This window comes from Nycticebus coucang, chromosome 1, assembly GCF_027406575.1.
Source record: "Nycticebus coucang isolate mNycCou1 chromosome 1, mNycCou1.pri, whole genome shotgun sequence".
NCBI classification, from domain to species: Eukaryota; Metazoa; Chordata; class Mammalia; order Primates; family Lorisidae; genus Nycticebus; species Nycticebus coucang.
This window is the reverse complement of record NC_069780.1, coordinates 184,793,243-184,810,524: the sequence shown is the minus strand read 5'-3', so window position 1 is coordinate 184,810,524 and position 17,282 is coordinate 184,793,243. Positions and strand designations below refer to the sequence as shown.

Genomic DNA, 17,282 nt, shown 5'->3' with positions numbered 1-17,282 from the left:
AACCCCAAACCCAATCAGTGAATTATCAAACTCATGCCCCACATCAAGTTCATGAGCTTTGCACCTGGTCATGCAATCTGAGCCCCTTCTCATAGTCTTCTTCTCAGTGAGAATCACCATCATCTGTGTACATTTCTCAGCATGAAGTTCAGGGTTCATCCTCTGTCTCCTACCATGCTCCCTCCATTGCCAAATTCTGCCCAGTTTTACTCCCTAAAGATCCCTTCCTCTTTTCTCACCTTTCCAGCTTTACTCCCTCCCCTCTCATCCAGCAAACCATCACCTCTTGCCAGAACTACTCTTAGAAACTCACAGTTGGTTTTCCTATCACCCCCCCATCCTCCTCAAAGGCAAAGACCTTCTTTTTCCTCATGGTCACCAGAGTGATATTTACAAAATGCCAAACTAGCCATGTCATCCCCTACTGCAAACACATCTCCCAGAGAGCCCTCACTTCTCTAAAGACCCAAATTGATCATTCTATCTGGGCCCATTCCACCACCCTCACCGATGCTGTCTCTTCTCTCCCCTAACTCCTTACCCAAGCCTCATGGGGCTCCTCCTGCCTCCTCAAATGTCCCTCAGATCCCCCATACACAATGCTTCATCTCCCAAGAATAGTCTTCTTTGCACTTTTTAACCCCCACTACATGACCAGACTCCCTTCACCCAGCCTGTCCTGAGCGCACACCCCAGGCTTCCCAGCATTTATCACCCCAGATAAACCAAACCCCTTTATCACAGGCTCTCGCAGAGCAACATACTTTCCCTTCAATGGTATGCACCACAGCTTGTAACTAATGTACATTTATTTGTATAATTATTTGATTATACTAATCATTTAATGATCTAAAAATGCAGAACTTCATCATTATGTCCCCAGTAAGAACCTGTCTTCCAGTAGGCACTCAATAAACATTTGTTGAAGGAATTAATGGCTGAATGCCAGGAAAAGAGTTTCAATTGTCTGAGCAAACATTACAGATCCTACATTCCAAAATACAGTAATGTTATCAAATAAATTCCATGAGACCTTAAAATCTTCCACCACACGTGCTCTGTGTCAACTGTACCTCTATTTCCTCTTTGTATTTCAAAAGAGGCGCTTCCATGATATTTCTTAGTTTAAAGGTTTCATTCCTCACATCCAGACAGTGCCCAGTGAGAGCAGTTATCCTCTCCCAGTGCCTTGACATCATGGCTTTGCTGGCCATGTATTCCAGCAGGGGGCAGCACTCGCTGAAATCATCAATGGTCTTTTTCAGGTCCAAATAGGCCTGCCAGTCCTTCAAGGCCCGGGGCAGCTTCCGACACCTGGCAAGGACACCCACAAGAAATATAAGTTCCGATGATTCCACTCCAAGGTTGTCTGCCACCATTTCTACCTAAAACAGTTTCTTTGAATACATATCCCATTTTTAAACTCATGACTGATACTCTATCTGCTAAGATACTGACTTTTATTACATAAAATTACTCCTGCCCATCAGAAAATATTTTTTCCCATCTCTCATAACAACCACCTCGTTAGAGGAATTATTTTAGATGTGCTTTTCGTTCGATTCAATTCTATAAACACATGCTGAGAACTTACTAAGTACAAAACACGATGTAGTATATCAGGCTGTCAACCAAAATATACAAGAAGTCCATTTTCTATGGATTCAACACTTAAGATGATGTAGAAAAATCATGGGGCTCTTCCTTTTACTCCAGGGAATCATCTAACATAAACTTCAAATGTTTGACAAGTGTACAGTAAATAAAGATCAGTTCCCTCGAAGCTACAGAGAAGCCCCTAAAAAGATGCATGGAGATTTAAAGGATGTGCCTGTCTCACTGTGCACACACAGGGGTAATTAATAAATAGCATCTGAGAAGGGTGAAGCTATGGACAACAACAATGTAGCAAGATGTGCTTTTCAGCCACCCAGGATGTAAAGAGAACTTGGCATCTGCCAAACAAAAAAGCATTTGAAGTTCAACAGCTCTAGGCATGCTACACATTTAATTTCTCACCTGTTTTGGAATTCTAAGAGTTCACTGTTTATTTTTTCAATGTTCACTTCTGACCAAAGGATGTCATAATAACTATTCACAGTTTCTATGACACTGTTGTACAGAGTGTATATTTTCTGTAGAAGATTTAGTTGTTTCTTTATTTCAAGAAGCTGAGGATACTGCGTAACTGGCAGTCCAAAAAGCTCCTCTCCTCCAGTATAGGTGATGTATTTTCGGTAGATATTATCAAATTGATTCTGATAAAAACACAAGTGAAAACTCATCAAAATGATTTGCATGTGAACAAATACACAAGTAAAAATGAAACACAGCAAACAAGCAAGCCAGAGATGTAGATCTCTAGCGCACAGAAATAGGAGTGCTCAGGGGCTATGATTCATTCACAGAAGCCATCTCTAATTGTGAACACACCACATCATAGTTTTTAATATATATAAAATTTTAACGTATTTTTAGTATTGGAAGTACATACTATATTCCACAATAGGCTTCTCTGTCTTAAAAAAGAAAAATACACGTGTTTAAAACACAATAAAGTTTTGTTATTTAGAAAGGTTTGTTGGGCGGCACCTGTGGCTCAAAGGAGTAGGGTGCTGTCTCCATATGCCAGAGGGAGTGGGTTCAAGCCCAGCCCTGGCCAAAAACTGCAAAAAAAGAAAAAAAAGAAAAGTTTGTTTAGAAATGCAAAAGATGATTACCTGAAACATGATAAGCCTGTCACTGGCTTCCTGGGGTGTCAAGCCGCTTGTCATTGGACCACTCTGAACAAAAAGTTAAACATAGAATAAAGTGTTTGCCTACAAATTTCATGAATTCAAAATATTTTAATATTAAAGTTAATGTTTATCTACGTCACATGCATAATGGGAAACTTTGTATTTTATTTATTAAATAAGGTCTCAGAATGTGACTCATTTGGAAATATTTTTCAAGCCTAAAAAAGCCACCTTAATTCCACATCTGCCCTAAGCCAAAAATATTTTCAAATTAAAAATATTTAATTGACTACATATTTAATATGTATTCATTTCTTAGGTGACACAGGCGAAGAGAGGTTGAGGGCACACAGAATATCTGGTTTAAGCTAAATACTAACGCCACATACCTCTTGGATTTTACCATTCCAATACCACAATCTTAACATTCCAGTCAGGTTTTCCCACATTAGAACAACTCAAACATATGGAGATCTGTGCTTCTCCATCCATTACGTTAGGACGTGAATCCAATCTCTTAACTTTATTAGCTTTGTATTTTATTGTGCTGATATTTAATAGGTACAAATTTTACCCTATACTCTACATATCTCCCTTCAGCAGCACATTAGAATTGGCTGAAAATAAGTCTCATTATGCAACACGTGTACATTAGAAGATTCTGCACTAAACTTTTTACGTAAATTTAAAATATGGACTCCCTGGAGGCAGAGCGCCACCTGTCCTGCCTACCACTATCTGTCAGCACCAAGGACAGGGCCCACCCTGTGCTCTGCGCTCTACATAATTTGTGGAACTAAGAGATGTGAAAAGAAGGATTATTATAACTACTTGTGAATAGTATTTTTATGCACAAATTTAGAATGCTATCCAACAACTTCAGTAATCGTACAATATGAACCGCACTTTTAAATTCATGATTTTCTATTAAAATTATTTTGGATGAATTCTAACGGGGAAGGATTACAATGGAAAATCTTTTTTGCTCTCGTGAAAATGAAATTTCTACTCTTTGGGAATTCCTAAGAAATTTCATGGAATTTGACATGCAATTTTTAAACAACTACATTTTGCATGCTCTATTTCTTCATCCCCAAAAATGCACATGGAGAAAGCCAGAGACATACCAACTCATAGTCCAAGTAAAACTGGTGACAGTCTTGGACGAAGACTTCCACGGCACTAATAAGCTCTTTCCTGAAAGTGGGCTGCAGCGTGACTAATTCATGCTGAACGTCACCGGCTCGGGCCAGCAGCTTCTCCCACACATAGCGCAATGTGTCAACTTTGTCCATCTCCTCCTTTGCTATCAGAAGTCCGTATTTGTTAAGTAGGGCATAAGATTCCTACACAAAGGAAGAAGAACCTAATTTATGCTGGTCAGATGCATAAATCTACACACAGTCATTTTTTCAAGCATTAGAATGGAAAAACCAGCATGATACCAAAACCACCCTGACAGCTCTAGCTTTCTACTTGCAACTGAGACATTCAACTTCAGTGTCCTCATCTGTAAAATGCAAAAATTTTCTAGCTTCTTCAAAGGATCTTTGCAAGTATTAAAAAATATCATTTTAAATACATTTTGAAAGCTATAAAATATTATAGGAAGTCTGACAATTGTTCGCAAACTCGTCCAGGAAAAAGTGTTGCCTACCTCATTCCTGACTATCCCTACGGTCATGATATGGTCAAGGGAAGTACTTGGAAGATGACTACAGTGTAGCATTTTTCCTGGGATGAGTCTGTCTGATCTGGTACAAACGAAAGATACATTTACTTAGGACACCAGATTGTATTTGAAGACTACAACATTACATGAAGTAAATGAAAAACATAAAATAGTTTAGCTTCTAATATTAGAATTTAAAACTCAGGATTTTTAACTCTGTCCATTTCATTTTGTTGATAAGAGGTCCCAATATTAAGACACAAGGGCATGTTCTTGAATTATAGCCTGAGCCAAATCATTCCCCCTAGCGTGCAAACTCCAGGAATACTCTCCTGGCTAAAAGATGAAAATGAAGGAAAGAAAGCGTTTTCCCTAAATATCTGAACCCTATTCTCCCACCATTACTTCTCTCTGTAGAGATAAAATGAGGACCTGATTATTGATCTGGGGGGAAATTCCTAACTTGAGCAAGCACAGCACAGTGCCTTTCTCCCCCTGCCCTCCGCTCCGTGCAGGGATGTCCATGGTCCACACTCAGTGCCACCAACTGAGTCAGGGTGAAAGAGAAACCTGCAGCTTTCCAATGCTGCCTCTGAGGGGTGAAAAAGCATAATTAATTCTGGGATTTAGTACTCACAAGCCCAGTGTGTGTGCACGGACATGTGTGTGTATTTCAGAAGGAGATAGAGGTACATAACCACAGTAACATGCTCAATCATGGCTCTCAAATAAATTCCGTCAGTGATAAAGGTTCTGTTTTGACCTGGACTACCTGACGCTACTTTTGTCTCGCCTCTCAGATGGGAGAAAACAGGATTGTCAGTTACTGTACCTCCTCGTCAGATGTCAAGATCTCTCCAGTGTTACACAAAGAAGGGGCTCTTTGCCTTGAGGATTTACCCAAAAAGAGCATAATGAACCAGGGGACTCCCCTGGCCAACATGGCGGAAGTGCAAATGTGCACCGGTCTGTCCCATGTTCACACTACCATGAAATATTTCAGACTTCAAAGAGGGACATAGAAAAGTGAGATTAGAGTCTGATCCTGACATCAGAATAGGCTTCTCTCCCCACCCCTTCCTGTTTCCCTCACCCCCCTTCTGTGGTGAGCACCCATCAATAAATCCTTTGCACTGAAATCTTCATCTCAGGCTCTGCTCTTTTGGATCCTGGATGACATGTAAAGGTGGGAATCGGCCTGTGAAAGGCACCCTATAAGGGTTCAGCAGCATCATTCCTGAAATCACTGTTCTTAGGTTTCGCACACATTAGGTGGTGCTAACCTCCAGTGAGGACCAGATTAATATTTCACTGATAGAACCCAACATGTGGAAATATTTCTATAATGAACAAGTGAGAATCAGGCACCTCAATGGGTCCCACTTGGAAGTCAATGGAAATCTGCTGCTCTCTGATGTCCTTCAGTGCCGCCATCGCTATCCGAATATCATCCAGGTCTTTAATTTGGCGATTCAGTTTTTTATTGAATTCTTCAATAAGTGTAAAAATGTTTTCCATCTCACTCCTGTATTTTTTGTTACAGTGACGGCCGATAACAACCATCCAGGACCTTGTCTCCGTGGTCAGGGCAAACTTCAAGTCAGCTGTAAAACCCAAATGTCCACAGCTAAGTTTGAAAAACTTGAGCCAGCATGAAAAGGCACGGGGCCACTGTTCACTGAGAGTCAGTACTTGGCAGCTCAAACAGCCCTCTGATCCTTAAAAAAAAAAATCTAACTGGAATAATACACACTTCCTAATCATTCCATATGCATTCATTTTATAAAATTTGTTTTTATAATAATTCAAAACACATTTCAAAATGCTTTTTAAAAAAACACATAGGAAATCCCTCTGAGATAAGCCTCAAATGTTTACTATTGTTCTTTATTAAAGAAAGAATAAATATTAATTCCAAATACAACATATTCATCCCTTTCATTAACTTGCCTTTATTTCAAGGTTTAGCAACAAAGTGTTCAAAATAGTCCCGAATAAATAATTATACAGAAGGGAATTAAAAACAAATCTAAAAATTGGTCTTAAAGCCTGAGGCCCATGAAAGGAGAGTCAATCTTTAAGATAGGTAGAACTCTCTAGAATACTAATCTAGAAAAACAGAAAAATACCATTGAATTTATATGACTAAAAGAAAATGAACCAACCTGTGTACAGAGCGATGGAACCCACACAGATGTATTCAGGCTCAGCGTTAATTTCCTGCTCTATGTTTTGGAAATACAGAATCTGGGATTCAAATTCAGACAGCAAGGGGTTTTGCATAATAAACATCAGGATGGTTTCTTCTTTCTCCTTTTTCCAAACATGATTGTAGTGTTTGAAGCGATCCAGGGATGTAATAACTTCCTAGAATAAACATAACAACAGATTTGTCTCAAGAAGGAAGAATCTGAAATGGCATCATGACATAAGTAAACACATGCCAACTGCCGGCAGTTTCCGTGGGTTTATGAAAACGTTTAATTAATGAACTGTGTAATAAGTTGGAAATGCCACAGAACTGGGACTATATACCATGGCGTGAACACTAACCCAGGGCTAGTAACATTGCACTGTGACCCATCTCTAGCCAGAAGAGAGAGGAGTCGTTTCCAGAAACCAGAGGAACAGAGGCTTCAAAGACCTTTGGTGACTGGGCCCTCTTGATTGGAGCTGAACCTGAGGTCAAAAACTGTAACTCAAGGTCATGCCACAGAGAGGGTGCTATAGGGGAAAAAGTAGTCTGAGGTCATTCTCTCCCTCCTCCTCCCACTTCCTCATTGGTGAAACCATTGGAAGCCTCAACAGGAACCTACTGATGTGCTCAAGGTCTGACAGTTTGGTAGAGAAGAGTGGAGATTAGATTCTGGGGGGACAGGAGTGGGAGCCAAACAGAGCATAGCCACCATCGGACCCCACTGGGAGATTGCCTGGAATTGCTTAAAATATACAAATTCATGCAATGAGAACTGACATCTATACCATGTTATATCTTACCATTCAGGAATATAGTACATGTTTCCATATCTTCCAATCTTTTCAAAAATTACTCATCAAGTTTACTCTCTATTACTCTTCATAGAGACCCCACACATGTCTCATTATGAATGTCCCTAGGTATTTTTAAATAACGTCATCATTGTAAACAAGCTCTTTTCTCCTATTTTTATACCTGGCTATGAATGGTATATAAGTTTAAAAAAAAATGTAATGAACAGTCCAGTTTCCTCAAGCATGCTTCTGTGAGACGAAATGGCTCCTTGGCAATTAGTAAATAGGGAATGGCATCAGTATAAAGGGGATATCGTGTTATAAGATGCTATTTTTTTCCAGCAAAATGAATGCTGCTCTTTTGTACCAGCTAAAGCAGCCATCCATAGAAGAGCACGCTCCTCCATGGCTTCCTTTTGGACCAATTTTGTCATTTATCTTAACCACATCCTTCACACATTATTCTCACTCGTAAGCAGCTGCAAAAAGATGTGCTCAGATGGACGTGGAGAGTGAAATGATAGACAATGGAGACTCGGAAGGGTGGTAGGATGGGAAGGGGGAAGATGATTAGAAATGGGCCAGTGGGTTCAATGTGTGTTATTCCCGACTTGGGCACTACACAATCTATACATGTAACAATATTGCACATGTGCCCTATAAATTCATACCAATAAAACAATTACAAAAATAAAAGCAGAAAGAATAAAACAAAAAAGAACGTTCTTTGCACAGTTTAGCCTAATGTTTGTATATTTTAACCTTGTTCCCATACCTCAGTAGCCTCAGCTATTCCTTATCCCACCTTTCACCAAACTTTCTTTACCTTTTAGTAATAAAGTTCTATAATTACTATAATTTACTATTTTATATTATGTTACTATAGTACTATAATTACCATGTATTTTTAAATGTGTGAATATTTAACTATGATTGCTACTTTACTATGATTGCTATTATTTTCTTACTATTCTGATTACAAAACTTCCTAGTTTTAGTTTTGTTTTGTTTTTTTTTTTTTTTTTGATGCAAACAGCAAGAGGATTTTATTCCAGCATGCTGGGGCTTGACTCCCCTCGTTTTAGTTTTATTGTGTATCTGCCTCAGTCCTTTTTTTCTCATAACCCATAATAGCTAGTATTAAATATACAACTTCACAAAAAAGGAGGATTTTCAGAAATATGTTTGTTGCATTCTATCAGAAATGCCCTATAATTATCTTTCAACTGACTCCTAAGTTAACTGGGGCCATAATATTTTTTTTGGATTAGCCTTTTAGATTTAGTGGATAGAAATCATATCTTCTACAAATAATTACAAATTTCTCTTCATTTCTAATTCCCTTGGGAATCAAATTTTTCCACTTACTTCCATTATAATTTCAGAGTTACATCTGCATGAAAAAAAAAAACTGATGCAGAATAGCAAATGCAATTATCTGAAATAATTGAGCATTACCAACAGCATTCGAAATGGTCTGATTATTTTAAGCAAATTGCACCAACCTGCCCCAAATTTACAAGTTGTTCCACACCAATTCCCACATACAGCTCATCCATCCCTCAGCTCAGAGCCTTGGGTTTAATGGGTGTTGAGACTTCCCATCTATTAAAATGCAGAAAGCTAAGCCCGCCACTGTCCATCCCAACCACTACCAACCCTCGCCTGGGCTGAGCTGTCGACGTGCATACCAAGAATGCATTGCGAAGACGTGCACATTTTCACAAATGTATGATGCTCTAGAGCAGTGATTTTCGACCAGTGTGCCATGACATTTTTCACTAAATTATTTTGGATGTTAGATCACTAATTAAATTATTTTCAAAAGAAGTTCAAAGCACAGTAAGTATATTCTGATATTCTTTTTTTACACTTTCTTTTGTGATCAACGTAAGTATGCCACATTAGTTTAACTATAGGTTCAAGGGTGCGGTGAGATTTAAAAAAAAAAAAAGGTTGAAAAACACTGGTCTAGAGAAGAAATTACAGATTATTAAAGACTCCTGGATATGGGCAGAAATCTCAGAATCCCAAACTCTTTCAATATCTAAGAGCTTACAATATTAATAAACCCTAACTGATAAGTTTTAGATTCCTATTTTATCTGAAAGCATCAATCGTTTTTAAACTGGAACTTTCTGGAGTGGAGATAACCAAGACCTTAATGGAAAAATCAGATAAACTATGTATGTAGAGCTATTCTGCTTAATTTGCCAAGGTTATTTCAATGATTTAGGTTATTATCAAGGTTATTTTGATTGTTCGGACTGGTTCTTCTTTCCAAGACAGGCAGTGTTACAAGTTGATGCCCAACTTACGATGAGCTGAATGTAGGTTGGATTTACATTCTGATCGAATCACCTATGGCAACAATAAAGGGGCTGGGATCATAGAATTTTCTGTGGTTGAGGCAGAATCATTCAGAAGGGTCTATGGCTGTGTGGAGGTGGCTATGTCTGGTACTAAAACCAAGTGTACGTATAGTCAGTTTCCCAGAAACAATTTAGCCATGCTATAAATCTGAAATAAAGCTTCTCAAGTCATTCTAAATGTCAAACCTTGCTCCATTTCTTAAATAGGGTTAGCTAATGTTCATTTCCTTATTTTATTTTTAATTTTATTTTTATTTGTATATATTCATGGCATACAAGTGCAATTTTGTTATATTGACTTGGTGCATGGTGGTAAAATCAAAACCTTCAGTACACCCAGTAGAACACCACATATTGTATCTACCAATCTTTCTACTGTTAAAAAAAGAAGACTAAGGGCGGCGCCTATGGCTCAAAGGAGTAGGGCGCCGGCCCCATATACCAGAGGTGGTGGGTTCAAACCTGGCCCCAGGCCAAAAACTGCAAAAAAAAAAAAACAGACTAAGAACTCTGCATTTCCTTCATGTAACATACAAGTGAATGCAATAAAAATGACACAGAGGTGGTAAGTTTTTGTTGCCAGCACAGTGATGTTAACTTCAATGTGTTTCCCTTAGATTTTCAGAGAAAGTAATGATTCCATTGTGACTTATTTTATTGTATTTTCTGTAATTATTAAGACATTTGAAAACATTTCTGAATGTTTATTGGTGTCACAGAATACTCAACTTCCTTTATCATTTAGTATAGGGCCTAATAAACGACATTGTTACAACAATGGTAACTTTCCAGAGTGCTTTCAAACAAATAACAACTCACTCTGTCAAAACTAAATAATAGAAAAGATGTATTTACTAAGCAACAACTATTCCCTCAACACTGAGAAACATTCCTAAAAACTCAACAGGTCTTAGCAGCGATATGAATTAGAAGATTTTTTTAAATAAAGGATGATTTCAGGGTTTTGAGTCTTTTTGACTTCAAGAATGGATTTGCCTAAACAAAAAGGGGGAAATTGAGAGAAGATCAAGTAAGAAGAAAACCTTCAGTTTACATCTGTGTCCAGTACAGGTTTGCATTAATAGCATTAATATTTTCACTATTCTCAATTTTATTTCATTTCCATATAACAACATACATAAATTTTCATTCAATGATTTAAAGGAGTTGCCTTAATACAAAAATATGACAGATATTTCATATCGATGGCAAACCTTATTCTGTTTCAAAATATAACAGTATCACTGACTCTTCAAAAGTGAATTGTGCTTTGAAATCTATTTGATTTTTTTTGAACTGAGATTCATTTGTATTGAAAGGAGAGTTTAAAGGCATTAAACAGTACTCAATATGAAAATAATAGTTTTCTCTCACCTTCTAAGTTAAATGAAAAATCTTCAATTAAACACACATTTGCTAAGTCCACACAAGATGCCATTAGCCACGCACTGCAGGCACAGTGGGTAGGACCCAGGATACATGTTCACCTTCACAAAGGTGCTTGTCGCAAAACATAGGACCCAGGCTCCAGCATCTTTTGACCTACCTGTTTGGTGGAGTTGATAATTGTGCTAAGCACAGAGACTAATTTTACAATCTCCTTGTTTTCAGAAACATTCTTATAATAATTCTTGGTTTGCACAGGAATTGGTAAGTTTACTGACGCTATCTCAATGGTGTCTAAAAGGAAAAAAAGAGAAAAATTTATATTAACAGCAGATGGAATGCATTTTAAAAAGATGACATTTCTGTAGTAATAAAGTAAGAAACCCTGAAAATCTCCTTTAGAAAAGCAATGAAAATAAAGGAAGGGATTGTCAGTATTGATTTTTCAGGACTCTGGAAATTAGAGCTTGCAATAATCCAAAAAGTGATTATGCAAGAAAAAATGCTGAATATCAGCAAGTTCTGGACTGCATTCACCTGCTTTATTCTCGCTGCTCCTTTCTGGCTGGGGGGTAGCCTTGAACATAGCAGCCTTGCAACCATTATCACTGTGAGAACAAGTATTCCAGTGGTCTCTGCAAGGGTCAACTCAGTCTGGAGCTCCTGAAAAGCTCTGAATTGTCACTATTGGACCTGTCCAGAAGTTCTCTGAAAAAGCCCCATTCAGAGTTTACCTTTACTTGATTTGACTCAGAACTCATTGAATGAAAAAGCCATGTCCCTAAGGCTTTGGTCAAGACTGCAGCTGCTATTGCTTAACTCCGCAGCTGCCTGAGCCAATGATATTAGTTGGGACTCATAAGAGATTGGCCAAAAAGGTTGAAGATCCAGGGAATGAGCAGGGTAACATCAGCAACATGGTAGAATAAGAAGGTCCTGACTCTCCCTTCACCTCCACCCACAGATGCAGCAAATAAACATCGATTCATGGAGCTGACAGTCAAGACACCCGTTCAGAGACCCTTACTCATGTAGCAACCAAAAAGCTTCTACATCAAATAGGTAAGAAAAGTGGAGACACACTCGGGCACCAACGCTGCCCTGGACACTGAATTACAAAATTGGGGAAAGAATCCTCAACACCCAGGTTCTCCCTGTGGAAAGAGGTCTGGACCTCACAGGTACTGCTGTGCCACTCTAGACCACAGAAAAAAGTGGCAGCTTAATGTGGGCACACAAACATCCCCAAAGGCTTTAACCCCCAAGAGCAGTGCAGAGAAGCAGCTTAAAAAACACAACCCTCTGCTTTTCCTGAGAACGGGTTTATGAAATGTATTGAGTGCCCCAACTTTTATAACTACCTTCTGAAGACTCTATGCTGAACCTCTTAGCTAGGTGTACAGAAGGTGACAGGCATATGTGAGTCTCCTTAGATCAGAAAGAGGCAGTTTCAAACAAACATGCCCCCTCAGAGCTGCGCAGAATAAGGTCAGGAACATGCACTTCTCATTTTCTTTGCAGAAGTGATTTACAGCACACACCTCCAGTGGCTACTTGACAGCCTGGCTTTAGTGACAACCAAAAACTATGACAGGACCACGAGGAGTAGACTCTTCATACCAGTGATATTAAAATATTGAAATATGTGGAGCTTGGTATTTTATAAACTTAAAATTGGCTCATAAGTTAATATTCTGACTAAAATTATTTGAGAATTGCATGGTGGGGTGTGGGGGGTGCATTGAAACTCAACAAATGTTGATTTGCAATGACTATTTAAAAAAGAAAACCGGGAAGACCATTTACCTTGAAGTTCACTTTCTCCCATCTCAACATCAGAATCACTATCCTCATTATTCTGCAAAGCAGCCATTTTTCTCTCATGTATCTTTTTCTACAAAGTAAAAAAGAAAAATTTCAGCCCTCTTTCATCTGTAAGAGAAGGAGCTTCCATATGAAACCCTTTCTTCATCCCACACCCACCTTGGACAGAAGTTCACTGCTCCACTGTCTGACGCCCTTGGGGACACTGATGATGCACTCCACTGCTTTGTTCAGAGTCTGCTGGACATCTTCCAAGGCAGGGACCATGACAATGTTGGGAATGGCCAGAGTGACATTTGCCCGGAAAATGGGCAGGCTGTTCTGCCTCACCTTAGAAGCACTGTTTCCATCTGAGTTAACCCAAAACAGGAAAGAATTAATATTTTAATTTAAAATGGGATTTACTGCATTTTTAATCAGAAAAATAAAACAATACATAACAGGTACCTAACCAAATACCTGTTGAATGAATGAAAACTAATAGAAGATCTAGTTTTGTGCAACATTAACAGAGTAGTTCTGTAGAACCCAAGCCATTTTCTGCTAATTACAAAGTGTTGTAATTACCCTTCTTTCAGAAAACTCGTTGTGTAAGATTAGGCTTAACTAGAAACTCTTTTTTTTATTTTTTTTTTTTTAAAGACAGAGCCTCAAGCTGTCACCCTAGATAGAGTGCCATGGCATCACAGCTCACAGCAACCTCCAACTCCTAGGCTTAAGCGATTCTCTTGCCTCAGCCTCCCAAGTAGCTGGGACTACAGGCGCCTGCCACAATGCCCGGCTATTTTTTGGTTGTAGTTGTCATTGTTGTTTGGCAGGCCAGGCTGGATTCAAACCCACCAGCTCTGGTGTATGTGGCTGGCACCTCAACCACTTCAGCTACGGGTGCCGAGCCAACTATAAACTCTTAAATGAAATACTAAAGATGATGCTGTCCAAATAACAGGATGCCAACAAATTAGTTAAATGAAGAATAAATAAGTAAGCAAGGAAGAACAAGGATAACCATAGAACAAGACAAAGAACAAATAACTAATTTAGTATTTCAAGAAAATTCTAGGGATTTCAAGAAAAACATATGCCTTTCCTATCACAAAGTGTATAATCCAAACTCAGAACAGTTAAAAAATGAAGAAGAAAGTGTGGATTGCAATCACATCAAAGGGGCTTTTAATGCTGGATATAGGTATTAGATACATAAATACATCTATATTTATGTATGGATATGTGTGTGTATGTGTGTATGTTTATCATACATAACTTTATATAGTTAGAAATACCTGTAGTATAAAAGTTGGGATGGGTGGAGGGAGGGTAATTGGTGGGACCACACCTACAGTGCATTTTACAAGGGTACATGTGAAGTTTACTAAATGTAGAATATAAATGTCCTAAGAAAATGCCAAAAAGGCTATGCTAACCAGTTTCATGAAAATATTTCAAATTTTATATAAAACGAGCACATTGTACCCCACCATTGCATGAATGTACACAGCTAGGATTTAATAAAAAATAAATAATAAATAAATAAAATAAATAAAAAAGTTGGGAAACAACTATGATTTAATATTTATCAAATCAACCAACATTTGATAAGGTATAATAATAGCTTAATCCTGTGTCAAAGAAAAAAATTATCCTCCATTCTGAAATGAAATGGAACATACCAAGCCATGCCGCCAGACCAGAAAAAAAAAACTTTCAAAGTTTTCACTTTCATTTATTCCCTTTTAATTATATATTAAAGATATTTTGCTTAAATGCCAAAATGAAAAGCAGAAAGATTTTATTATCCTATGATTTTTGTTTTAATACATTGTTATATTGTTTTTTACTATTTTTCATTTAAAATTTAATTTCAGCATGTCCAGATCTGATGGATTTTCCAACTAAAAAGAGCAACACTTATTTCTGAACTGTGCTGAGGAAAAGATGATGATATTAAGAATTATAAAATCAGCTGGAAGGTACTAAATTCACATGAAAAAGTAAAAAGGAAAATCTACTTTGAAGAGTATGACATAATAAAATCTTTCCTATTTTAAAAGGTTGCTTAAAAAAAAAACTAATGATTTAACAATGAAATTATCTCTTCTTTATTTCTTCTTTTAAAAGTATGTATTTTCTCTTTCCCTAAGTGAAATAATTCATTTCACATGTTCTCACCTTGTTACAAAATGATTAAAAGTTACACTAATTTTCATGTTGTTAACAAAATCTAAGCAAGCTTAAGCAAATTACTGAACCTCTCTGTGCTGTGCTCCAGTTTTCTGTTTTAACATGAGAGTAACGATTGTGCCCACTTCACAGAATTGTTTTGATGATCAAAGTTCACTTTATATAAATTTACAAGGAAGGGCTCAACAAATGGGGAATTTTGGGTATTATTTACATTTAACAGGAAGCACACACACACACATACACACACCAGCAACCATGCCTGATCAGCCCGTAGGCAAACCACATCAGATTATTACCTAAGAAGTTAACCATGTGGGAGGAATGAATGCGTTTGCGAATGGCCTCTAGCGTATTCCTTGTGACTTTCAGAAGAGCATCCATGTTTTGATGGTTGAAGTAAGACAGCAACTCACAGGCTTCTTCCTCTAATATCTCAGTCTCTTTCTTTCTTCTCATGATTGTCAAAAGCAAAGGTTCAGTCCTGGCATCCAGGGATGATGTCAAGGTATCAGAATTTCCTTCTCTTTTTGCTGTTCCAAGATGAAAGAAATAAGAGATGGATTAGATGGATGGATAAACAGGTGAGCACATGGATGATAGAATGATAGTCATTAAAGGAAAGAAAAGTAAGATAAATGACATTCAACTTTAATATCACTTAACCATCTCACTTCTTAGAGAGGCCATCAAAGAGTAGAAGGAGGAAATCGGGACACTAGGTGGACTGAGGGCACCTCTCCTCCTCAGTAAGGAAATAACCAAGAAGAGACTCAGGAGTTGTGGTTGAGAAAGCTACACGGCTCCCCCATGGTCCTGGGTCCTGGCGCTCTCCCCCACCATCACCCCTAAAAAGGTAGGGGAATAACTTCTTTCTCCATAAATGAGTGTCCTCCTCTGTCCCATAAAATGTTTGCTCTAATATATATGCTCTCCAAGGAGAACACCAATCCGTAATACATCCTACTGTACTGATAAGGTGAAATAAACACCCACTCATACATTAATGCAAAGATTGCTAACAAGAGCCAATGCAAAGAGCATGTTTGTGGACTTTAACCAAAAGTAATGGAATTAACAACAGAGAGTCATTGCAATATGATCAGAATCATGATTTCAGGTTTATAAACATCATTCAGTGTTAGGAGGGTGTTTATAGAAGCATGAAATCAATTGCTATATAGAAAATATAATTTTAGTTTTTAGTAAATATCCTAGAAAAACAAGACCTTTTCATCACCACATCTCTTACCCAAACTTTTGTTTTTTGAATCAACGCTGAGTTCACTGGATATTTTTTCACTTTCTTCTTTAGATGGGACTTCCACGTCCAGCAACATATTTATCAGCTCATTGACTGCTTCCTCCACTAATGAGCTTTTAAAATGTAGTATCTGAGCCCCACTCACACAAAGGTCCTAAACAAAAATAGAGAAGTTTAGCAGAGTGTTCTGTTTGTTTACCAGGTCTTCAGAGCACAACAGGAGCGGCAGCAATGCCATAGTTCAGCCTGCAGGTGAGATTTGAGCCCCAGGGATGACTGGCCACAGCCTCCATGCCAGTCCAGGCCAGGTATCCTATAAAGTAATGTGTTAAGGACAAGAGGACAAACTGGAGCATTGTGAATACACTAAAATTACCTGGACTTCTCCAGCAGTGGAGGAAATAACTCCAAAGGCTATTAGTGGCCTCTCTTCCTGTGAAGTTTCCTTGATATCACAAAACTCTACTCTTCCATCTTCCTTCTCCCCGCATCTTTGCTCTAACTATATATACATTTCTAAAGAATGGCTATAAAAAGTATAAACGGCCATGATTTGGGGCAGGTGATGGACGCTGCAAGAAATTCAACACAGAGATACAGATGGATCCAGGGGTGTCCAACCTGTGGCCTGCGAGCTGTATGTAGATTATTTGAGACCTATCTTGCTTATCTGTAGTGTCTGATATCGCAAAAATTATGCACAGACCTTTTTTTGCTTATCAGCGTTCGTTAGTGTTTATGTATTAATATGTGGCCCAAGACAACTCTTCTTCTAATGCACAGCAGAAAAGAAAAAAGGCTGGACAGGTAAATCTGAGTGATTTACCACCTACTCAGAAAATTAGTCCATGAAATGA

General features: G+C 38.1%; 1 protein-coding gene across 1 annotated transcript in view; it reads right to left on the bottom strand.

Annotated features, from left to right (window-relative positions):
• Window positions 1-17,282, bottom strand: part of DNAH5 (dynein axonemal heavy chain 5) — a 237,582-nt gene that overhangs the window by 158,047 nt on the left and 62,253 nt on the right. The window contains exons 19-29 of the mRNA XM_053599003.1: window positions 16,414-16,579; window positions 15,461-15,694; window positions 13,143-13,333; window positions 12,966-13,053; window positions 11,320-11,453; window positions 6,576-6,777; window positions 5,779-6,014; window positions 3,866-4,084; window positions 2,721-2,783; window positions 2,020-2,258; window positions 1,074-1,314 (exon numbers count right to left, since the gene is read on the bottom strand). Coding sequence (XP_053454978.1) covers window positions 1,074-1,314; window positions 2,020-2,258; window positions 2,721-2,783; window positions 3,866-4,084; window positions 5,779-6,014; window positions 6,576-6,777; window positions 11,320-11,453; window positions 12,966-13,053; window positions 13,143-13,333; window positions 15,461-15,694; window positions 16,414-16,579 — 2,013 coding nt within the window. The remainder of the gene's footprint in view (window positions 1-1,073; window positions 1,315-2,019; window positions 2,259-2,720; window positions 2,784-3,865; window positions 4,085-5,778; window positions 6,015-6,575; window positions 6,778-11,319; window positions 11,454-12,965; window positions 13,054-13,142; window positions 13,334-15,460; window positions 15,695-16,413; window positions 16,580-17,282) is intronic.